The 25685-nt window shown below is 33.0% G+C and overlaps 1 protein-coding gene across 1 annotated transcript in view; it reads right to left on the reverse strand.

Annotated features, from left to right (window-relative positions):
* The window catches only part of LOC118181642 (sialin-like), a 67770-nt gene extending 42571 nt beyond the window's left edge, over positions 1-25199 (reverse strand). The window contains exon 1 of the mRNA XM_085820537.1: positions 25055-25199. Within this exon, the coding sequence (XP_085676663.1) occupies positions 25055-25106 (52 nt within the window). The 5' untranslated portion in view covers positions 25107-25199. The remainder of the gene's footprint in view (positions 1-25054) is intronic.
* Positions 25200-25685: the final 486 nt, after the last annotated feature.

Below are 25685 nucleotides of genomic sequence, written 5' to 3' on the forward strand. Positions count from 1 at the left end.
AATATGTCTTTCAACCATTCCATTAGACTGTGGGTATTTTGGACTTGAAGTTCTGGTTTCAAAATTCCATCTTCTTGCAAAATCTTTATATTTCCTGCAATTATATTGTGGACCATTATCCGAATATACTATTTTCGGAATACCATGTCTTGCAAAAATTGATTTCAATTGCTTTATCACTGCTACACTTGACAAATCTTCCAAATGTCCAATTTCAACATATTTGCTAAAATAATCTATAACTATTAGATAATCCCTTCCTTGAAAGTAAAAGAGGTCTGTTCCCAATACTTCCCATGGACCATTAGGTATTTCTTTAGATATCATTGGTTCTTTAGTATTAGCTTTTTGTAAACTTAAACATGTCTGACAATTCAGTACCAAATCTTCAATTTCTTTGGACATTCCTGGCCAATATAATATTTCTCTTGCTTTGATCTTGCATTTTACTACTCCTAAATGACCATAATGAATTCTGCTTAACATATCTTTTCGTAAACTTCTTGGTACAACAACACAGGAATTTTTAAATATTAATCCATTTGCTTCTGATAGTTCTTCTCTGAAGTTAAAATATGGTTTTGCCAGTTCTGGAACCATACATTTTTCATCTGGCCATCCAGTTTTAATTAATTTTCTTAAAACTTGTAGTTCTTCATCTTTTTCTGTTTCCAGTTGAAAAACTTCCATTTTACCATTAGACATTGGTATACATTCTACAACTAATCCAACATGAGCTTCTATTTCTCCTTCAAAGAAATCAGATCCTTTATCAGTGAATGATCTTGATAATGCATCCGCTATAAAAAGTTCTTTTCCTGGTTTATATTTTATCTCAAACTGATATGGCTGTAATCTTATACGCATTCTTTGTAGTCTTACAGGGCATTTATTTAATGGCTTTTTAAAAATTGATTCCAGTGGTTTATGATCACTTTCCACAGTAATATTTTTTCCAAATATATACTGGTGAAATTTCTCACACGCAAATACAATAGCTAAAGTTTCCTTTTCAATTTGAGCATAATTCTTCTGTGTATCTGTTAATGCCTTAGATGCATATGCCACTGGTAAATTATTCTGCAGTAAGACTGCTCCTAGTCCTTCTTGAGATGCATCTACAGATAAAACTACTGGCATGTTTATATCATAATACTGTAAAACTGGTTTATTTACCAAGACATCTTTTAGTCTTCTAAATGCTTTTTCATGTGTTGCATTCCAGTTCCAGATAACTTGTTTTTTCAACAAATCTCTTAAACATGATGTCAATTCTGATACATTAGGTATAAATCTAGAAACATATGTAATCCTTCCTAGGAAAGTTTCTAATTCTTTCACATTTTTTGGTGGTTTTATATCTAGAATAGCCTTAATTTTGTCTTCATCTGGTTTTAAACCATCTTTACAAAATATATGTCCCATATATTTCACTTCATTCAGCCCAAATTTACATTTATTTAAATTAAATTTAACATTCTTTTCTCTGGCTCTGTCCAACAACTTCTTTAATCTTGAATCATGTTCTTTTTTATCTTTACCCCAAACTAATAAGTCATCTATATATATTTGAACTCCTTCTAAATCACTAAAAATTTCAGAAAAACTTCTGTGGAAAACTTCTGGTGATGAACTCAGTCCATATGGCAACCTTAAAAAACAATATCTACCAAACGGAGTGTTAAATGTAGTAAATTCACAACTTGAATCTGACAGTTTAATTTGCCAAAATGCTTTGTTTGCATCTAAAATACTAAAGACCTTTGCATTTGTCATTTGAGATGAAATTTCTTCAAAGGTTGGTATGTGATAATGTTCTCTCAGTATATTTTGGTTAAGGTGCTGAGGATCTAAACACACTCTTAAATTTCCATCCTTTTTCCTTACTACCACTAATGAATTCACGAATTCTGTTGGTTGGTTAACTTTCTTTATAATACCATCTTTTTCCATTCTTGCTAATTCCTTTTTTAATGGATTTAATAAACTAAGTGGAATTTTCCTACAGGGTTCTATTTTACCAACAGCTCCTGGTTTTAATTTAATATGATATGTATATCCAGTTAAATTCCCAGTTCCTTTAAACAAATCTTGATATCCTTTTAAAAGTTCTGGTAACATTTCGTTAGAATCAGGATTTACTGTACAAATCCTTTGTATTAGGTTTAATTTTTGCAATGTAGGTAACCCTAAAATAGCTGGAACATTTTTATCACATGCTACGACTTGAAATTCTATTTCATCCTTGTTCCCTTTTGATGTTTCACATAATAATTTACATTTTCCAACTACATCAATTGTAGTACCATTGTAATTATTTAAAGTGACTTTTGATTTAGTCAAACATTTCTCTCTTAAATTTAATTGTTTAAATTTAGGCAATGGTAGCACATTACACTGAGCTCCAGTATCCAACTTAACAAATAAATATTTAGATATGTTTACTTTTAGTTTTTCAAACCATTCGGTTTTATTTTTAGAAAATGGATTTATATCTTCTACTGACCCTAAAATATATTCATTACCATTATTATGTAACTCATGCTCTAAATTATTCTGTACAACATTAACATTTTTAAAAGTGCACATTTTAGAAAAGTGATTTTTCTTTTTACAGTACAAGCAAATCTTATTATAAGCAGGACAGTTGTATAACTTATGAAAAGTTCCACATTTTCTACATGGTTTTGGATTATTGTACTTATTTCCTTGATAGTTTGAAGAAGATTTAGTACTTTGTTTTACATGATAGTCTTTCTTACAAGGCTGACTTTTTTCTTCTGAAGGTCGAAATTTATTACGTTTGATAGCTTCTATTTTATTTTCTTCAGTTAAAGTTTTCAGCTGAAGTTCTGCTAATTCAGAAGCTTTACACATTTTAATACATTTCTCCAATGTTAACTGATCTTCCCTTAATAATCTGTCTTTGAGATTTTTATTTAGAATTCCACTTACTATTCTATCCCTTATTAAACTATCTTTTAATTCTGCAAATCCACAGTTGCTACTTAATTTCTTTAAATCGGTTAAGAAATCATCAAACGATTCACCTACATGTTGTGTTCGACAGAAAAATATATGTCTATCAACACTTTCGTTTGCTTTCGGTATGCAAAAATTTTCGAAAGCTTCAATTACTTTGTCAACATCCTTCTTATCTTCTTCACTTAAATTAAAAGTATTAAATTTTTCAAGTGCTTCTTCACCAATTATATGCAATAAAATAGCTACTTTAATTTCAGGTGATTTAGTAATACCACCAGACGCTAACATATAAATTTGGAATTTTTGTTTCCATTTCTTCCAATTTTCGCCTAAATTTCCTTCGAAACTTAGATTACTTGGTGGCTTTAATCCATCCATATTTAATTTAGGACATTAAATAGTTTATATATACGTATTTTTAGCCACGTCCAATAAAAATAAACAACTCACTTACCAGCGATATAAGTTTCGATTTCATAGTAAACAACTTCCCATGATGTTTTTGTTTAGAACATCTTTACCGAGGCTGCATGGTTCTTGAAAAAAGATTTTCTTTTTTAATCAACGACGGGCTGCGCCATGTGTTGTATTTTATATGTGTTGGGTACTGCTCAGTTATGATTACAAGTTGTACACAAACATCGTTTATTCTACATTACTCATCAACTATTCTATATTACAGTTATGGTTAAACATAATAATAGATACAGTTACAGTTACATATATAACAACTTGAGAGCTGTTACCGATTTTGTGGCAGATAATATTTCATTTACCTTTCACATTACAGCAGTGCCTAGCATCAAAATGGAAAACTGACAGATTTAAATTAATATACATTTTTCTTAATCATTTTTATCTCTGTTTAATTTGTTATCAGCTTTTGTATTTTACATAATCAGTAATGCGACTAAATGATTATGAATATGGGCCTTATTGATATAATAGTAAAGTGGTGTATATACTTATGTATAAATATTGTGTATTACTGTAGTCGCAAACATTTCCTGTATGAATAATTTGTCTCGCATTGAAATTCAAGTATAAATTGATAAACATGTTTTAAAGTAAACAAATCTAATTTTGTAATAGATTTTTAAGCTTCTTAAAAATGTTCGTTAAAGTATTTTTCTCTTGTAGCTGTTTCGTGAATTTCTCAGCATCTAAATGCCAGCAGGTGTAATTTCTTCCTTCTGTTTGTGAAAGAGCTGGTACAATGGTATCTAGATCACTTATATGAGGAATCTTGTGTAGATTTTCTGTATGCTTTCTAGAGTATTCACGACAGAGCTTTCACAAATTCAAAAAAATCGCCTTGGATTATGTGTAACTTTTGTGAATGAGTTTTATATGGTATTTTGAAGAAAAAAAACACTAATTTAAATATTTGTCGATCACTTATAGTTGCTGAAATTGAATTGTGATTTATATTAATTAATGAAATGTCAAAATAAGTAACTAAATGTATAAAACGACTGCTAGCAAATATTAGAGATAATTGTTATTTGATTTTCCTACAGCAATTAAAGAAGATAAATAATTCACAATATTATAATAGTGAATATTAGAAAAGAGTCATACAAACTTTTCTCGTGAAAGGCCATTTAATAAATTTTTCACAAAATTTGCAAGCCAAAGGCTGTTTTGTAAAAATGTTTAATTAAAAAAAAATAATAGAGGGTCAAAAAATTTAACATTTTTAGTTATTTTTCATCTTATTTTTCTCAACAAAGGCAATAAAAGCAAAAACATAAGAAATGGACCGCAATATTAGACGTCACTTTATTGCACTATACTAATACCACATAGTTTGTTGAAAACTTTACTTTTATTTTTAACTTCCTGAATTTTCTGAAATATTTAAATTCTAAAATAATATTAGTAAATACGGGGGATTAAAACCTTTGGAGGGTTGAAGTGAAGAAGGTCCTTTCGCATGTCTGTTCTCAAGGAAACTTAGCGGAAGATGGTAGTCAAAAATTGAGAGTGTGTGTATTGGCGCAAGTGAATGTTGACAACCTGAATACTCAAGTGAGATCACCAACCTGAATATTCAGATAATGAGAGATCATTATGGAACTATATTTTTTCAATACATCAATAAATGCACTTGAAGACTTTCTAACAATTTGTGGCATTCTAAAAAAAGCATTCTGCCAATCTGCGACTAATAGTTGCTATACAAAATAAACATTTTGAAAATAAAAAAAAAGTACTTGGTCTGCAAACATTTAAAATAGATACTCTAACAATATGAGGTGTCTAAAGTGTAGGTATTCTAACAGTCGCGATAATTATCATAAACATTCTGTTAATCTGCATTGTTTAAAACTAGCATTTTTCTAAGTGTGTAACATTTAAAACAAGTGTGTAACGTTTGAAAGGTAAATGAAATTTTATTTACACTAGTCTGTGACATCTAAAAAACAAAAGATTCAGCCAAGAATGTTGTAAATTTTGATCTACTGGAATATTCAAATCAGTTAAAATTTGCAACAAAATGAAAATCTCAATTTTTTATATTCTTTTCAATTTTAGAATTTTTTGTTTTGATCGATTTTGTTGATTTTATTTGATGCTCAATTTGAAATTCTTTCAGAGGTTAGGTTGTAAGGATCTTAAGTTTTACTAACGTTTATTTTATTTTAAATCTTTACTATCACTTCTTATTTTCTACTTCCGGCCAGAATTATAAGCGTGAAGGTTTTTATGCAAAGTTTGTCTGGCGAACGCCAAGTATTTAAGTGTGGCCTTTTTGCGATAGCGAAAGAGAGAGGAAGCAGTAAGTCAACGCAGGCCGCTTACCTTAGACGTTACGCAGTTGCTGTTTGCCTTCCAGGCCAGAGGTTTTAATCCTCTTGATAAACTTAAACGTATTGTAGTGTTCACAGTCTCTGTACTACATACGCTTCCTGTTATTATAAGGCCAATCTTCCACGTGTATTATTCTAAAGTTGAATTAGAGTTTAGTTTTATTTTTATACTTTTACGTTAGACCCCGAGTGGCGGGTCATTGTATTCCGAAGTACGGAAGTTATTGTATATAGAGAAAAATAAAGGGTTTTGTATACCCTTCGTCTGTATCCTGTCTACTTACTACAATTAGTGAACATAGCTTTAGTAAGCTCTCTGTACCTAGTCAGGTCCTTGTATGTTTCCGAAGAAGGTTAGAAGGAACATTGAACCTGATAAGGTTAGGTTATTTAATTACGGCAAAGCCTCGAGGGCTATCTGTCTAAGGGGAGGGATGCCTTCGTGGAGGACTTTCTAAGGGAAACTGACTCGTATACACGTTACACATGGAGAAAACCACGAAAACACCCATGGAGCCAGCCCGTTCGCGGGATTCGAACCTCGGACCGAACTACCAGTAATTCTTTCAGGGGGAAAAATAATATTTAACTGACACGAGTATTTAAAAACAATGGAATTACGATTGGTTTTTAAGTAATATTTCAAATGTTAGCTTTTGAGTTTTATATATAATTTTTGAGGTTCAAGAAGGGCAAAAATGAAATTAATCTCATTTGCAATAACACTCAAACTGGAAAAAACAGAATCTAAGTGAAAACACTATAAGAGAACAGAAAGGGATTAAAATAATAGAAATAAAAGCTTAAATAACAGATGAAAACGTTTTGTAAAGTATAGCATTGCTCGTCTACATTCAACCAGTGTAATACTAATTTCCTTTTTAGTTTTGCTTTGAATGGCAACAGCTGTAAAACATTATTATTTTGGTAGAATAAACTTGTTTGATTGTGTTTAAATTTTTGAGAGATTATTTAGGTAGAATTGAGTTGATGAATGAACAAAATGGTGTACATTTACTATCGTATCTAACATTTGGTGACCCTCAGTACGTGATTAAATATAAGAGGTGGGTACTTTATCTAAGAAATAATTAATTACATTTTTGGTTTTGGTTTGCAATGGACCTTCTTGTTAAGAAGCGATCTCCGTTACAAACATCGTTTACTAAGACATATAAAAGTTTAATGTCTCTGTTTGATGATGAAAATATAGAAATAAGTGATGTTAAGATTAAATTAGCTACTTTAGAACGCATTAGTGCTGGTTTAATGACTCTTGATAACGAAATTTTAGAACTTCCCTGTAAGTGCAAACGATAATGGTAAAGATTATTCTGATGAATTTGAATTTGTAGAAGAATATAAAGTCAAATCTGATAAAGCTATAGTTTACGTCAATTCTTTTATAGAAAGTAAATCACAGCCAAACAGGAATATATTAAGTAATGAGAAATCGAAAATAAGACTTCCCAAACTTGAACTAATGAAATTTAGCGGTTAAGTAAAGAATGTTTGTATTTCTGGAGTCAGTTTAAACGACTTCACGGTCATAAAGAAATGGAATTGGAAGAAAAATTCCAATATTTAATACAATGTATCTCGCCAGGTACAAGAACGAAAGAGATTATCGATATTTATCCACCTAAACGACAGAAAATTATTCAAAAGCGATTGAAAGCTTCAAAGCAAGATTTGACCGTGAGGAATTGTTAGTGGAATACTAGTATGTTCGTGAACTATTAACTCTAGTTGTTAAAAATGCTACCAAATCAAGGCTTAGTATCACTCAATTATAGGATAGACTTGAATCCCACCTCAGAGCTTTAGAATCCATTGGGATGACATCAGACAAATATTCTGCAGTACTCTTCCCCCTTGTAGAGTCGTGTATTCCAGAAGACGTGTTGAGAGTTTGGTTGAGAAACTCAGTAAATGAGAAATCATATAGTGTAAGACTAAGCCAAATTTTAAATTTTCTAAGGGCTGAGGTCGAAGGGGAAGAAAGAATAACTCTAGCAAAGTCAGGTAAGAAGCAAAGTGATCCCTATAAAAAAGTTTGTAAGGATAGTGAAGATATTACTATACTTACTGCAAGCAACTTGTTTTTGGGAGTAAAAGAAATAAATAAAAATAACGTTGTAAATTGTATTTTCTGTAAAAAAATTCATCAAAGCAAAGATTGCTACAAAGCACAAAATTCATGATGTTCATGATGATTCAAAATTCATGATGAGGAGGGAAGATATGAAGTAAATTACCATGGATACGTGGCAAAAATCTTCCTGAGTATAGAGATATAGCTGAAAGAAAACTAGAAAAAACAACAACTAAGTTAAAAATGGAAGGAAAATATCATGCATATAATAATGTGTTCGAGGAGTGGTTAAAAGAAAATATAATTGAAAAGGTACCACTTAAAGGACTATATAAATCTGGTTGCTACTTGCCACATAGAGGGAGTTTCAAGGAAAATTCAACAACTAAGGTTAGACCAGTTTTCGACGCATCAAATAGAAAGAAAGGATTTTCTTCTCTTAATGATTTTCTTGAAAAAGAACCTAACAACTTAGAATTGATACCGTCATTGTTAGTAAGATTTAGACAAAAAAGTATAGGTGTTATATCTAATATAAAAAGGGCTTTCTTACAGATAAGCATTGCCGAAGGAGATCGGGAGTATCTTCGATTTCTGTGGTGGAAGGATAGCGAGAGTAAAGAAATTCAAGTTTTTAGGCACCGTAGAGTAGTTTTCGGAGTTACCTGCAGTCCGTTTATTCTTGGAGCAGTCATTCGACATCATCTGGAAAGCACATGCATAGAAAGAAAAGAAATTGCAGAAAAGTTATTGAGATCATTTTATGTTGATAACTGCGTCACTTCATTGGACGCAGAAAGTGAAACTCAACATTTTATAGAAATTGCTTCACAGTTAATGCAAAATGCTAAATTTGAACTGAGAGGTTGAGAGTTTAACAATTTTAATATATCATCTTCAGAACTAGAAATATCTCAAGTCTTAGGAGTGATCCCTATAAAAAAGTTCGAAGAACTGACACTTTATCTTGTGAAGTTGATTTAAGAACTGAAATAATGGAACCGTTTATTCGAATAAAGTTACTTTCTATTGCAGAAAAAGTTTTTGATTCGATTGGGTTTTGTTGTTCTGTAACATTTTATCCCAAATTACTTCTTCAAGAAAGCTGGAAATCATGACTTGGTTGGGATGATGAACTGTCAAAAGATATAACTTTAAGAAGTTAAGAAGTTTAAGAAGTGGTTCAAGGATCTTCATCTCTTGAAATTGGTAGAAATTCCAAGACATATGTCAGTAGAAAACTGTATATCTGCATACATTCTGTGATACATCTAAATTATCTTATTCAACTGTCATTCAACTGTCATTATCTTATTCAACTGATTTCTTGAGGAGTGAAGCTGAAAATCAAGTTTCAGTGCAACTGGTGATTGCTAAATCAAGAATCGCACCACTGAAAGCAATGTCAATTCCTAGACTAGAGTTAATGGCATGCACCACAGGCGTACGCCTTTCTGATGTGGCGAAAAAGGCTTTAAGTATCCGAGACATTGAAGAATATTATTGGACAGATTCAATTTCAGTGTTGTATTGGATACATCATGATGATACATGTGTTTGTAAAAAACAGAGTTAAGGAAATTAGAAATCTCACAGATCGAAAAAGTGGCGACATGTACCAGGCACTGAGAATCCTGCTGACTTGCCATCAAGAGGTTGTTCAGCGAAAAAACTGATAGAATCAAATTGGTGGAAGGGTCCTTAGTGGCTGAAGTTGTCGGAAAAAGAATGGTCTAATTGTACCCCAAATGATGACGAAGAGAGGGTTGAAACGGAAAGGCGATAGATAGTTCTAACAACATTGAATAATGTCAACGACTTGTCTTCAAAAGTTGTTAGCTACTTTTCGAAGTACACAAAAATTTTGAGAATAATCAGGTGGATGTACAGGTAATTCCCGAAATTTACAAATTCGAAAATACAAAATTCCCGAAAGAAAAGTGAAGAAAGAGAGCATAGAGAGCTCAAAGTTCGTGAGCTAGAAATGGCAGAAAAATTTATAGTAAAGCTCATACAACTTGACTCCTTTTCTTTTGAAGATATTAAAAATTTAAAGTCTATCAGTGTGTTTAAGGATGAAGGAATTTTGCGAGTCAAGACAAAATTAACAGAGAGAAAAGTTTTAGAAAATTTTAAATAAAAAACATGTAGAAATGAGTTGATGAGTGGACAAAATGGTGTATATTTACTGTCGTATCTAACAAATTTAAAGATTACTAAAAAAGGAACGCCAGTTTTATTTGACATTCTTATTAACCAGAAAACAATTGCCGCTCATTTTGAGAAGCAAAACAACATTAGATCTTTCTTCTACATAATCAAAATAATTATCCAGATTTCTGGAAGAAATATTTTGATTCTGAGGAGGATAGCGATTTTCTCTTTCGAAATATAACGGGTTTTCTCATTTGATATTAGCAATAAACTAGGTTTGAATTTGCTACTCATTAAATGGCCACCAGAAAATAGTTCTTAATTACAATTTTTTCAATGTTTTTAATTGTTTGAACGATTGTCTTTTTCAGAGAAGGAAAAAAGCCCGTTTTGTTACTCTTTTATATCTTTTCTTAAAAATATTCATAAAGTAGCATAGGTATTTGTACTTACGTCAAATGAAAACGAAATATCTATTATACGAATTATTTGAACGATTTTTTTAGAAGAGGAAGAAAACCAGCTTTGTTACTCTTTATATCTTTTTTTAGATATAATTTATTTAAAAGTAACTTCGGTATTTGACTTACGCCAAATGAAAACAAAACATTCATATGGTGTTAAAAAAAGAAATAAAAGGAAAAGTATGTATTATGAAACAATACGAAAATGAGAATTTTATCAGTGCTGTTATCGTGATTTGCAAGTAATTTCAAAATTCGTGCGAAAGCAGGTGTGCGAGATTATCTCACCGGACTTTGTCGAGTTAGCAGGTTATTGTCGAGTCGCGTCTGGTTATTGAAGATCGAATTCGAGTTTGGGTTCAAGGCTTCGAACTGTTCTGGAATAAAAAATTTGATTGCGAATTGCGTAAGAACGCACATATGCACCTATGTATCTCTAACTTGCTTGACGTTTTAGTCCATAATGGTTTGAAATATAAATTTTGATGATTTAGAATTTCTTGCTGACTTAAAAATTTTTGTAATTAAATCCAACGTTTCTATATAATTCCGAAAAATTCATTTATTGGTAACCTTTCATTACCTTGAAATCATAACTTCGCCCCCCCCCCCAATTTTTTTTTTTTGCAAATCTAAGTGGCATAAGAACTTATACCCAAAATTATAAGTGTTCATTTCTTGTCACTTCAATAGAGTGAAATATTTAGAAGCAATATATATTTCTTAAAAGAATTTTGATCTTTTTTGATTTACTAATTTTACATTCAAAGAAGAAATACAGAAATCAATACTCGAGCGTTTAAAGAGCATAGTTATTTCCCGTTTATCAAAAAGCACAGATGTACAAAGTGCTGGATAAAATATAAAAATAAATGTAAAAAAATACAAGATGATTTTATGTCTATAAAATTAGAAAAATAAAATTTCGGTGTAAGAAAAATAAATTTATCCTCCAAATCGTATATCTCTATGCATTCCCTATATTTTGTGCCCGGGTTTATTTTAAAGCTTAAAAGCAACAATTTTCATTTACAAGTAAGAATTCAAAAGAAAAAGGCCTTTAATTCGTTTTCTTTTCAAAGCGAAAGAGGAATTTCAAGAATTTGAATTCCTCTCTGACAGTCAGATAAAACTGGAGGAAATCTTCTAGAGCCATTAGGTTTGTTTTAGAGTAGGAAACGAAAAATCTGCGATGCCTTGACCACGACTCGAACTTCGGACTTTCTGATAGTTAGTCAGACGTGCTTCTAATTATACTATGAAGGCACACGGTAAGGAAGGAGAACATTCTTTACATTCTCCCTGATTTGAAGGACGACTGGTCAAGGGAAGACCCAGTCGCCAAATCTTGGTGGTTGCGAATTATCGTCCGCCACATTTTAGTTTTGGCACTACTTATTAAGTTGTTTAGAATATATACCGGAGCAGTAAACATGAAAATTCAATGATGCCGTCACCGGAATTATAACTCTGGACTTTCCGATTGCTAATCGGACATGCTTCCAGTTATACTTTGAAGGTATGCGGTAAGAAAGGAGAAGATTACTTAAATTAATTTCAGTGATTTCAAGCATGTGTATTAATTTCAACCTTTCTCAAATCGATTTTTCAAATATTTTAAAGGTTTTCGTATTTATTAGTTGATTATCTACGTAACAAATAACTTGCTTAACTTCTTCAGTTTTCGAGTCTTATTGGTAGGAAAGAAACAAAATGAAGAAGCAGAAGAAAAGATGCATTTGTTTTGGACAACTGTTCTATCCCATCAATTTTTCTATAGCTAGGTTCAAACAAGTTGCTGCATTTGCGTGAAAGATCACTTCTAAGCTGCGATCCTTTAACTAGGGTATCATCTCATATTTTAATGTCTGTTACTGCATAACGTTCCGCTCATGTCCCCTCATCTTAGGTTCACGTCGCCGTTGTCGCATTCGCACATGCAGTAGAAATCTGCATGCTAAGCAAGAATTTTATAATTTTATTTTACAAAATAAATAAATAAATATTAGTATTTATTTCTATGCAGTTTTAATTTTCAGATCACGACACTTAAGATTCACGTTGCTGTTATTTTATTCCCAGTATCATTTCTTACTAAAACCGTTTGATGGTGCCGTGTTGGTTTATTCTTTAGAACAATATAGAACCTTTAGAATCTTTAAAGCAAAATATAAGTGTGCTCTTTATCAGTTTTTTGCCAATATTTCGGTAACGGTTGAAAGAAATTGGCCGAAGTGGATGTGATTTTCCGAAAGCTAATTTCCGAAAAAGGACAAAACTGATGACGAAGGTACCACTTCGTACATAAACCAATGAATGGCTCCCCATCCAACGGAGAATTCCCGTAAGCCCTATCACTTTCTACATATATTTGGGTGGAGCCTGAGAATGAGACTTCGAGTGTTTTTATTAATAATCCTCGCCGCCCGGGGTAGAACGGGTACTTCAGCTAGTATAATGTATAACAGCTTTAGAAACATCTTTTATTAATAACTGGATGCCAGTAATGCTTATAATTACAAATTTGTTATATTATACATTTTATCATTTAGATATACTATTGAAATAATAAATTAAGATTTAAATTATGAAGAAGTGCATGTATTTTTATTAAAGCTTTCTGTCTATTAAACGATTATAATTTAAAAGTTAAAATAAAAGCTCTTACACAGCTCGAATGACAACACTCTGGATATTGAAAAACCAAATCGTACTGATGCCGCATTCGGAAAGAATAGCGAAAGCCCTTAGTTTCAGTTTGAGCCAGCTAAACTATAAATGTGTACAGTATTTTCCTAACATGATCATGCTAAAGTATCAGAATAAAACCCGAATTTAAAAAGGCTATCGCGTTATACTGAAATTGAAGATTTCCTCAATGAAGAACGCAAATTCTTTTATAATATTCGAAAAGATTATATTACATATGTGTTTAATAATAAGTTCTAAAAATCATTTTTAGAATTTCAGTTCAAAAACTATATATGTAAAAAGGAACAAAATAAAAAAAAAGTACAAAACTCAGTACACACTACATGAAAACTAACTATATAAATATTATTCATGCTTCTATTATATAGTATATTAAATTCATATTATGAACGCTTTACATGTTTATAAAATTGTGTTGGACGTTAGAAAATGCAAATCGTGCCATTTTTTTGGGTCATGTTACGTTATCACAGCTTTAATAGTTATCTCGTTCTCCCGAACTGTCACATCTGAGATCTGCTGCCATTCCTTCGGCATTAGATTAATTTATTTTTCGAATATATTAATGCATTGATTATTTTTGTATCAATGTACATATTTTCTTGATAATTATTTCAGTTCTTTTAAGCCTTTTCAAAATGCGAGACGACTTTTTTAACACTGTAATACTGCTTATCAAGAGTAACAAATAAATATGCAGCGTCCATACCTGTGCAAGGTCGTTCGAAACAGCTGGGGTATGTAGAGTTGTGGGAGGAGGGTGAATTAGGAAAAGATAATTTGGAAAAATTATCAGTTGTTTTGTTATCGATTAGACCATGTATTCTGGGCGTGCACAGCAAGAATCGCCATGACATCGGAAGCTTTGACGTTCACATGATATATGACGTAAAAATGATATTTGTAAACCCTTTTGTAAATTTCCATCGGTCGATGCATATTTTTATGCGCATTCTCACATGCGATCTTCATAAAACAGAATAAAAATTATATTAAATGCAGTAGCATTTAAAATCTTAATAATATTTTTTTTTAAAAATGTACGCTTTTGTTTGGGTCGCTATTAACTGAGAAAACGATATGTACATATCTGGATGCAGAATAGCTGCTTTTCCTTTCCGGGCGCAAATAGTTTCATGCCGAAGCGTTGACGTCGTTATAGTAAATGCGAAACATAAGTGTTAAATTTTGTCTAAAATTTTACAGGGTTTCGTATACGTTTTCTTCTATTTTATAACTAGGGAAGAGAATTCAGTGTTGCTGTCCAGCCGATATAGTGGCCAGTGATGCTGACTGCCTTACCAATGGGACGAAGAATGGCTGTATATTTGTAGCCGCATAATGCTCGTGCAGCAAGAGGACACTCAAAATACGCGGCCAGCCGACAGTCCTCTCGAAAGGTTGGAGGTAGGGAAAGAAGACCGTAACCCTAGAGTTTTTTTCCCTCAAAATTAGGGCGGGCGGACCTGCATAGCTAATGCGGCGGGACTATTACCTATACAACCAATGATGAAACTCTGCTGTCCTGTGAACTTTTACTCGTATCTGAGAAGGTCATCGAAATTTTCAAAAAATGAAATGCACACATGTACCGTGCAGGGATAGAGAAGCATCATGTTATTTTATGAGTTACCTAGAATTTTGAAGTTGTGAGGTGGAAGCGTTCACACGGCCTCAGGAAATATTTGTTATTGCCCATCTCTTTAAATAAGCTTTCTGTCTGCACTATGATTTAGGAGAAAAGGGAAGGACATCTCGACCTTCGGTTAGAGACACATAAAAAAAAAAAAAAAAAAAAAAAAAAAATTGCAGAAATTGCTAAATAAGTGGATCAAAGGAACACACATAAAGCGCATTGTTTCAGAAATAAAAGAGTACTTTACACTTTCTCAAAGTTTCTTTCCCTGTGGTAGAAGCATGGAGGTAGGAAGTAAGATGGAGTGGCTCTAATCGGTTACCCCAATACCCTGCTTTGAAGCACTGGCGGTCCCTTCGTTGGTAACCAAAACATTGGGTAATTTACCATTGGGTAATTAATTTATTTAAGTTCAATGGGTTTTGTCCCGATCAGATGCAAATATTTTGTAATTACGTCATAAATATACATATAAATGTATATATTTTCTTTTTCTATAGTACTTCAGAGTTCTAAGTATATGAAAAGAATACATTTTTAAACAACATTTCATTCTGAACGGAATTAAATACTATACTTTTCACAGAACAGTTTGCTCAGAATGGTTTAATTTGAATGAAATATTTTCACAAGTTTTCGTTAATTACATTAGAAAAAAAATAAGGTAATTCGATTTTATTCGGTTAAGGATTACAAGAATTAAGATCAAAGTTTATTGTATTATTAATATTAAAACTATGCATTATTTCTTTTCTATTTATAGAGCTTCTTCCTAAAATACTTTGTCAAATATGACATGATTTTTTAGCTTCTGAGGAATCTTTTAAATCGGAAAATATAAGCCAATTTATAATTAATGCTCTATTTAGTCCATTTCAAATTGGAGCACCTTTTATTTTATAGCAAAATACTTTAAATAGTACTTAACTTTCTCTGAATATTTCTGAAAGGGGATAAAATAAGGATTTTTTTAAAAATATTATTTAAAACTTATAACTGAGTTATTATAAAATGTAAGGAGAATAATTCTTTTAATTATACTTATCAAATGTTTTTAACCTTAATTTTAACAATACATATTCCAAAACTCTTGTTTATTACTTTCTTAAGCACGCATCTCATAAAATTTGCTTTACAATACCTTTTAACCGATCGCTTTCCAGTACGAACAATTTTTGCTCAAATAGTTTTATAACGTATTTGTCGATAGGATTTAAATTTCTTACCTCCATGGGTAGAAGAAGAGAAACTAGCATGCATTTGAATGTCTCTTCATCTGCCAGCTATACCGTGAAATTCGTTGTCTCATGTTTATGTATTTAATTGTTGACTCAATTCGGCGATTTTATTTTTAGTCAGAAATGATATTTGTTATTTGTACAGTCATGCAAACTGAAACTAATACCATTTTTTTATTAAACCTTTTCCTTAACTTATTCTCATCCATACTATTTCACTCTTTATTACACGTGTGCGAACATGCACCACAGATTATTTATTTATTTATCTACATACTTTTTCATATATCTACAATTTAATCTAAATATTAATTTGAATAATATGGTAATGGTCATTGTGTAATGCTAATATTAATATTGAGATGGGCTGATAAGTCCGAGGTACAAAGCTTGTAATTTACTAGCTGCATCTGGACGAAAAAATAGTAAATTATCTTTAATGATATCTCTGGGTAGCATGGGCGTCACTTGAAAGTTAATTCGTTGGACGTTCCAGCTGCTGGCGCAAGCAATGAAGAAGTTAGCATAAATAATATAGGATTGTGATGAATCTCTTTAGACAGGAATTATCCAGCATAACAAATTATATTATGCTGAAAAAGATTAAAATTAATCATTTAGAAATGATTTCGTCACTTTTTAACAAATATAATTTTAATAAGTTTTCTTTTGTTAAATTTATTTAGTTCGTAAAATTTTTAAATTTGAAATTAGACTGTTTGGTGGTCATTTTAGAACATATTTGATGATCTCAGTCGAGTTAGGGAGAAGTGATCTTAGAGAATGTTTTCTAAAATTTCTTATATTTATTTGTGAGTTTAGAGTGGTTGCCGTGACAAGTTCTCTGTAATTCATTTCTGTTTTTAAACGAAATAAAATGTGCATTTTTATACTTATTAAAAACACCTCTCCAGAGTATAAATAAAATTAGAAAAAGTAGCAACTTTATATATCAGATCAATGTTTCTAAAAATTTTATGCCTGGTACATGTTCTGCAAACGCATACGTAACTGATATACCCCTTGTACAGATAGTTTAGACTATGGTTGTAGTTTAAAAATGGGAATAAAATGAAATATTTATGTAGATATTACATTTTATATTTGTAAATTGCCTATATTGGTAAGCAAACAATAATAACACAAGTTTTAACAAATCGTTTAAAATTAAATTATTTTACTAATTAATAAACATTGCCGATTGCGCTTGTTTGTGCTTGCAGAGTTCGTCAGAGGTTGGAATTATGGAGATAGAGTCGCAAATAATGTTTAATAACCATCCTATACTGTATATGTTTCTTAAAAGTTTTTAACTAATATCACTTACATAAGGTATTTTCTCCCTTCTTCCGGCATGCCATTGTTTCAAAAATCCTTAATGACTATACGGTGGCGCCCGAACTAAAAAGATGATGATTCTTCACCACCAGGATTTGGCGACTGGATCCCCTAATCCCCAGTCGCCCTATTTTCTTCCTCCTTTCTGCATGCCTTCATGGTGTAACGGTAGTACACTCGGCACATATTCGAGAGGTCTAGGTTCGAGTCCCGGTGAGGGCATTGAACATTTTTCACGTCTGCTGTTTCAAAAAATCATAATAACTCTACACTGGAGCCCAAACTAAAAAGTGGTGGATGATGATTCTTCACGGCCAGTATAAGGCAACTGGGTCTCCTAATTCCCAGTCGCACTTTAAAAGAGGATATAAGATATTTTCTCCCTCCTTTCTTCATGCCTTCGTGGTGTAACGGTAACATACTGGGCGCGCATTCGAGACTTCCAGGTTCGAATCCCGGCAAGGGCATTGCTCATTTTTTATGTCTCCTGCTTCAAAATAACCTAATGATTCTACAAATTGTTGTGAAAAGTTAACATCTGACTACATTTCGTAACAAATTATTTATTGGATCTCAACTATTGACAAAATCGGATTTGACTGTAATTTTTGACAACGTGATATATTAGTTAGGAATAGTGACAGTTACAAGATCTAGATCCAGATTTCTAGAATTAGATAATTATTGTCGGTTTTTAATCTTAATTCAGATCATAGTATACAATAGGGCCATGAGATATTAAAAGAAGTTTCCAAGGCTGAATTTCCAAGAAGCCTTCTTTGTAGCTTAAAAGGTGTATTGAAAGGGTGAAAAGGGCTGAAAAGTCCATGGGAACTGTATACTACGTTAACTTTAGTGCTGTATTGGGATCATGCGAGTTTTTGTAAATTTGCTACTTTCGAGAAAACAATACATATTCCAAATTTAATACAAAACAATACAAATTCCAAATTTAATAATTTGTGTCTATGCAATTTTGCGAATTTTTCTGAGACTCCACCATTTCATTGTGCTACTCTCCTAACATTGTTACGAATTTGGCATTTAAGTAGTTAGTCAGTAGATAGTTTGTTGATGTTTTATGAGTTTGTTTAGAAAATTGCTCTTCTTGATTGTAGCGAATTCGCGGATTAGCTTTCTTTAGCTGTTTTGAATTAACCTCTGTTGAACGTTTGAGTAGTTAAAAGATAACTACTGTGAGCTATTGTAATACTGAAAGAATATCTAAGGAAATTTAAGCATTTTTGTTGGGATAATAATAAATTTTGTCCATTTTTTATCGGACTTGTGCATTCAATTCAAACGAACCCGTACGCACGCAACAATTTTTGGTGTCAGGAGTGGGGTTTGAATGCCAATAACAAGAGCGATGGAAGAACAGTTAAGGCAGTTGATATCAGCCTTTACCTCGATTAAAGAAGAAATGAAAGAGAGATGGAATCTAGCCAGGAAAAGATCGAAGCTGGCCAAGCATCATTTAAAGAAGACATGAAAAATTCAGTTAAAGCAGAGATGACGTCAATTAAAGAAGTGATTAAGCGGGTCAAGAAAAGATGGAAGCTGTTAAAGTAGAAATGAAGACTGTTCAAGAAAAGATTGAAGCAGGTCAAGAGGACATGAAAATAGAAATTACCAGCGTAATAGAAAACAAATTCGAGGTTATGGAAGGCAGAATTGACGCAGTTGAAAATAAAGTTGGAAACATTGAAGAAAATGTTTCTTCGGTAAAAGAAGTAATAGAAGAGAGAGTTTCTGCCGTGGAACAATAAATTAATGATAGAGTTTCTGCGGTCACCAAAGAAGTTGATGATTTACAAAAATTCGTAGCGACGGCAGGAAGCAATCCGGATGGTTTTAAATTTCTACCGATGCCTGCTCGTCCATCTCTGAAGCTATCCACATATGAGGGGAAGACCTCATGACAGGTGTATAAGACACAATTTTCTATCGTGGTGGATGCGAATGGATGGGATTCCCAAGCTAAGGCCTGTCATCTCGCCGCTTCCCTGAGAGCAGAAGCAGCGGATATCCAGCAGACTTTTCCCCAAAACCAGAGATTAGACTTTGAAACTCTATCCGGCGAATTGGAGCTGCGCTTTGGAGAAAAGTGTTTAAAAGACTACAGCAGGCATCAACTAAAATCCCGTCAGCAGAAGGCCACCGAAACACTTCAGGAGCACACAGTATCTTTCAACAGCCACGGATGTTGAAAGGCTGTCACATCACGCCTTTTCGGAGTACCGACAGAAACAAGAGAAATCCTGTCGCTGCAATATTTCATCGATGGCATCCGGGACCCTGAAATACAGAAAGCACCGCGAATCTCGAATGTTAAAGATTTGAAAAGCGCTTTAGTGTACGCCATGAAATTCGAGGCAGCCCAGCAAGCCACTCTTAGAGACCGCTACCCAATCAGAGCTGCTCAAGTCCAGGAGCCAGGGGATCAAGTCACTGCTTGTCTAGACGATTTAACTAGACAACTGAATGCCTTGAGACGGAATACTGGTGAGAAGAAACCAACCCTAAAGCACTGGAACTGCGGTGTTGAAGGCCACATACGAAGGAACTGCAGAACACCCCAGAGCACGGAAAATAAGAGAGGCAGGTTAAACAGACAACTAAATGCTGTGGGACGGAAAAGGATTGACAAGAAACTAAAGTGCTGGAACTGTGGAGCTGAAGGCCACGTACGAAAGAATTGCAGAAAACCCCAGGGTACGAAAATTGAGACCATTTCTTAGCAACGACGCAGGAAACAAATTGATGACCATATCAAGGAACGGAGGTTGCCAGATAATGAAAAACCTTGTTTTAAAGCACTCAAGATTTCTACAGTGAGTGGCAACAGCAACGGACTCTCCATCAATGGGCATACCGATGGAGTTCCTTGCAATATGATCATTGACACAGGAGCTAATTTTACCATCATTAGGAAAGATTTAGCTGAATAGTTTAAAGATAAACTAATTTGGACGCCATCCTGTGTTACCCTTCAGACTGCATCTGGTGATAAGATCGACATAGCTGGGAAGTTAAACGTGAACATCATGGAAGTGCCGCCTACCATCACACGGCATATGTGGCGGATATTACAGATCTATGTATACTCGAATTGGACTTTTTAAGGAAATATAATTTTTCTTTAGACTTCAAAAACAATAAGCTGTTCTCAGCATCTGAGGACATGACGATCCATCTTCAAAAATGATCATCGCCTGAAAACCCCGACGTCTCATGTGAAAAATCCTACTCAGAAAGCTGCCGAAATCATATTAGAGTCGCAGAGAAACACAAGACTACCGGCTATTCTCCATCTCAGATGCTCTTCTGTCGAGACCTTCGTCTGCCTTGTGACCGCCTGTTTGATCGCCATACGGATGCGCCTTCATCGCCTGAGGAATACATCCAAGATGTCCAGGCCCGATTTGAAGTGATGTACCGTTCCACAGGAAAGCGAGTCAACTTGGCGACGGAGAAAGTGAAGACCAGATACAATACGAGCCACTGGACATAGATCCAACAAAGGAGACAAGGTGTAGTTGTGGGACCCGATTCGAAGAAAAGGACTGAGGTCTAAATTACAGTCCCCTTAGGATGGTCCTGAACAGGCTGAATGACGTCGTGGTTCGGATCCGTAAGTCTTCGAACTCTAAACCTAAAGTCGTTCATTCCGACAAGTTAGCTCATTACTATGGCCATAGTACGTAGTGTATATAATTGTAAATAGTATTGTAAATAGTGTAAGACCATGGTCCTTTCTGTTTCTAAATGTGTATTTGATTTGTTTTAGTTAGTGTACTTATTGTTAATTTTTTTTGTTTATTATTGAAGAGTAATTTTTATTATTGCATTTATGCCTTAGTTGTAAGTTCGGCTTCCTGTCCAGGGATTCTACTGCCCGGGACGTGCAGGTCCTTGGAAAGGGGGCAGTGTTACGAATTTGGCATTTAAGTAGTTAGTCAGCAGATGGTTAGTTTGTTGTTGTTTTAAGAGGTTGTTTAGAAAACTGCTCTTGTTGACTGTAGCGAATTCGCGGATTAGCTTTCTTTAGCTGTTTTGAATTAACTTCTTTTGAACGTTTGAGTAGTTGAACGATACTGTGAGCTATTGTAATACTGAAAGAATATATGAGGAAACGTAAGCATTTTTGTTGTGATAATAATAAATTTTGTCCATTTTTCATCGGACTTGTGCATTCAATTCGACTGAACCCGTACGCACGCAACAATTTTTGGCATCAGGAGTGGGGTTTGAATGCCAATTACTAGAGCGATGGAGGAACAATTTAGGTACTTATTACTGCTTTTGCTGCATTCCAAGAAAAGATGGAAGCTGCCCAAGCATCATTTAAAGAACAGATGAAAGATTCTGTTAAAGAGATGCCATTCGTTAAAGAAAAAATGAAAAAGGGCCAAGATTCCGTCAAAGAGGAGGTGAATGCAGTCAAAGAGAAGATTGAAGCAGATCAAGAAAAGATTGAAGCAGGACAGGAAGAGATGAAAAGACGTGATGTCTTTTTCCCACATAGTACGCAACTCGATTTCTCATTACATTTCTTTACTCGGTGTCCATGTCTCAGGCAGAGAAAGCAGCAAGGCGATTTTCCAACAATAGATTCCCTCTCATTTAGAGGTATATTTCTTGCATTCCTACAATCCCAAGAATTATGAGGATTTGAACAAAATATGCACAATTTTTACCCTGAGCTCATGTAAACAGTTCGGAAGTACTAGGCACAGACAATGGATTGCCAGATTTCGATTTAGTATTCCTGATTTAATTTTCAAAAAGGTATTTTAACACTGCGTTTGTTATTATATTTTCCTGGCTTCTTTTGATCAAATATTTGGGAAACTAGAGATATTCGCTCTTCCGATTCTACTTCATCTTGAAGAAATTCAAGTAAATAATCTAGGTCACTTTTCTCGATTATTTTTGACTGTTCAGAATTTCCCCCGTTTTTGGATTTAAATCTCTGGATCTATGATTAATTGCTCGGTAACGTTCCCATGCTCTAAGCGTCTCATCAGGCAAAGAAGACTCAACAAGAGGAAAAAGCATAGCTGCATATTTATCTCTAGTAACCTCTAGAACTTCCAAAGCACGAAGCTTAGATTCCAACTGGTCATAAAGTTTTCTTAAAGACCACCCTACTGTGTTTTCCTTTTGAAGTATTAAAGCCAACAAATCTCTTACATAAATTTGAATTAACGGTTCATCCTTTCCAAAACGCGCATGTAATTGTTTTACAGCTTTCTCATAACTTTCGCCGCTTGGCGGGAAACTTTTAATTAATTCTTCTCCAACAGAACCTTGTTGCATAGCCTGGGATAAATATGTAAATTTATCTTGAATATAAATATTAGGGTCCTTATCAATTTTCTTAAATTGTTCCTAAAAAAATTAAGCCAATTTTTTAAATCACCATTAAATGTTAGTAATTTTATCTTGAGATAATGTAACATTGTATTAGGAATTTGCGAAATTGATGCACATCCTATATGTAAACCAGTTTTCTGTTCTGACGCTTTTAATAATTTATTCATCTTATATTCTAACTTTCCCCGTATATTTAAATATGATTCTGACTCATCAACCTCTTTTTCGATAATTTTTTCATCAATAACTTGTTTACATAGCTCTTGCTTAAAATCGTTTTCAGCTGAAATCATTAATTTTGATTTCTCTTGAATAACTCTTAATTCTAAAATTTTTTCTTCTTCACTAAAATTATTTTCTCTTTGATCAAATTCATTACACGATTTAGGAAATACTTAACGATGTTGCTTACGTGCTAGTCTTAAAGCTGCCATACTTAAAAATAATGAAAACAAATTGCTTACTTTAATTGCAGTTCCAATCCTTTCTTGCGGACGCCAGTTGACAAATAATTGCCTCTCAAAAATACTCCAAAGTCAATAAGGATTCATTAAAACTCCAAGTTGTTTAATAAAACACATTTATTAGACGTAAGCACATCGAAACTCAATATGTGCATCTTTAAATATCACAAAAAGATGCCTTCTCATCTTATAACTCAAGAACAAAGCATAAAAATTACTCTTAAAATTAAAAAGAATAGAACAGACTTAGCAATATTTTGCTGTTGCCAGAACCTAACTACTGAAAAATCGCTCAGTTACAAATACGTCAAAATGAAATTCAGCACGCATTATTCAAAGATAAAAATAAAATATAAACAAAATAATAACTTACGTTTGTAAATATTTGAAAGATATGATTTTTCCCATCCTCGTTCAAAATTGAGGTAGCACTAGTTTATAAAGCCGTTCTGTCGCCATTTTCGCCCATGGCTTCACATCAATAGTTAATTTCAATCCCTTTCATGATTATACTAGAATCCATATGAGAAATAAACAATGGGTATAGACTATTCATTATTTAAAGCAGTGGTAAATTCCTTTTGTTTACTGACAACATCGTTGTGCAGTTATTTTTTTTTTTACAATTTGCTTTAATTATAAGTGATGTTAGCCAGAAAAATTACCGAAGAAAAAATATTTACGTAAACCACAGCAAATTTGAAATTGTTGGACTGAGGAAACTTGGTTCGATAGACTGTTTTCTTGACTAAATTTTTAACTTCTCAACAAGATTATAGATGGCGGCACTAATAAAACTTTTAACTTTCGTTGTAAGACCATAGAGCTAGAGAGCTAGGTCTATGTGTACGACCTGTATTTACCCGCATATTTTCTCCGCTGCATTATGTTTTTGGCACTGCTATTTCCCTTTGCATATTTTTAAAGGGAAAAAAAAATTACTCGAATCTTTTTCGCAATAAAATACAAGATTAGACGGGTCATTTAAACAAAGACGCGGAAAAGAATTTTCCGATAACGACAAACAGATATAGATGTGGTTTCTGATGGCTATTCAAAAACATTAGAATAGATGACTCAGAAAAATGACTTATGGAACCACAAACTTGGCGTCTGGAGATGAAATCATTGCCGAGTTTGATTTGACTTATTCGCTAATTAGAGCTTTGTGCAAATGCGGACCGAGTATTTTTTAACCTTGAAAATGCAGTTTAGTCTTCAAAAATATAAACAATGCACTGTATATAACTTGAAAATGCTCTCAATAGCTAAAGAATATGTTTTATATGCAGAGAAAAATAAAGTAAAATAACAATTCTTGTTATATATAGAGAATAATAAAGTAAAATAACAATTTTTGTCTTTAAATTTTGGAAATAGGTATAAAGAGGTCGAAAGAGTAATTTAATGTTTTGACGATAGATTTGGGTCAAGTAGGAATAGAAACTAGTTTTCTTAAAAAGTATTCCAGGCAGGCATTGCTCCTTTAATATATAGCCCCAGTACTTCCATTTATATAAGTCCATTAAGAACAAGACTGAAATGATTGGTTCGAAAAGGAAGAAGTTAAAAGAAAAAAGTCTTAAAGTTTCATAGATACGTTAAGAATCCCTAAAAAGGGTTTCTATCGAATCATTGAATTGGGTTAATCAAAGTGTCACAACAAACCGAAATACGCATTTTTTTTTTAAAATTGCTTACTTCAAGCATCTCTCACAACATTTTAAATCAACCACCTGTTTCTTCTCGTAGAACGAAATTATCAGGTATACTCACAACATCGCCGTGGCTCGGATTTCTCCTGGCTATTTCCTTCCGCCTTCTTCATTCTCTGAGGATGTACATGGATCGAGGGAAGACAAGGTTGAAATGCGAAAGCAAAGAGGGGAAAAATTTAATCGACCTCTTCTGACCTTCGACATTGGAGATACTCTTATCTGAGCAACGGTAGTTATGAAATATTGATTTTTTATTTTATATCAAATACATGCTTACATTATGGAAAACATATCGGCCAAAAATGGTTTGATAAGTACCTGAGATTAGATGATCGTTTGTTTCGGAGAATGATGAGTCAAAATTAAATACGAACAAAGAATATATTATCGCTTGATTCATTTCAGATAATTTTCGTTTAATTTTGTATTGTGAAAATCGCATTTAGTAACAGAAGAGAAGTTGTACATTGATTCTGTTGATTTATGTTGTTATTTTCAACAATTTATTTTCTTTCTTTCTTTTTCTTTTCTTCCTCTTTTAGGAAATAACCTTATTTATCTCAAGTTATTCCTTTTTTAGGAATAACTTGAGAATTATTTGCGCTTACCCCAGAAAGGGGAAGCGTAAATAATTCTCAAGTTTCAGGAAAAAGTTAATTTATGTAAAATCTATAGCTGCCATGCCAAAG

This window comes from Stegodyphus dumicola, chromosome 7 (genome assembly GCF_044657685.1).
Source record: "Stegodyphus dumicola isolate Sdum_Otavi_A_Nest chromosome 7, ASM4465768v1".
Taxonomy (NCBI): Eukaryota; Metazoa; Arthropoda; class Arachnida; order Araneae; family Eresidae; genus Stegodyphus; species Stegodyphus dumicola.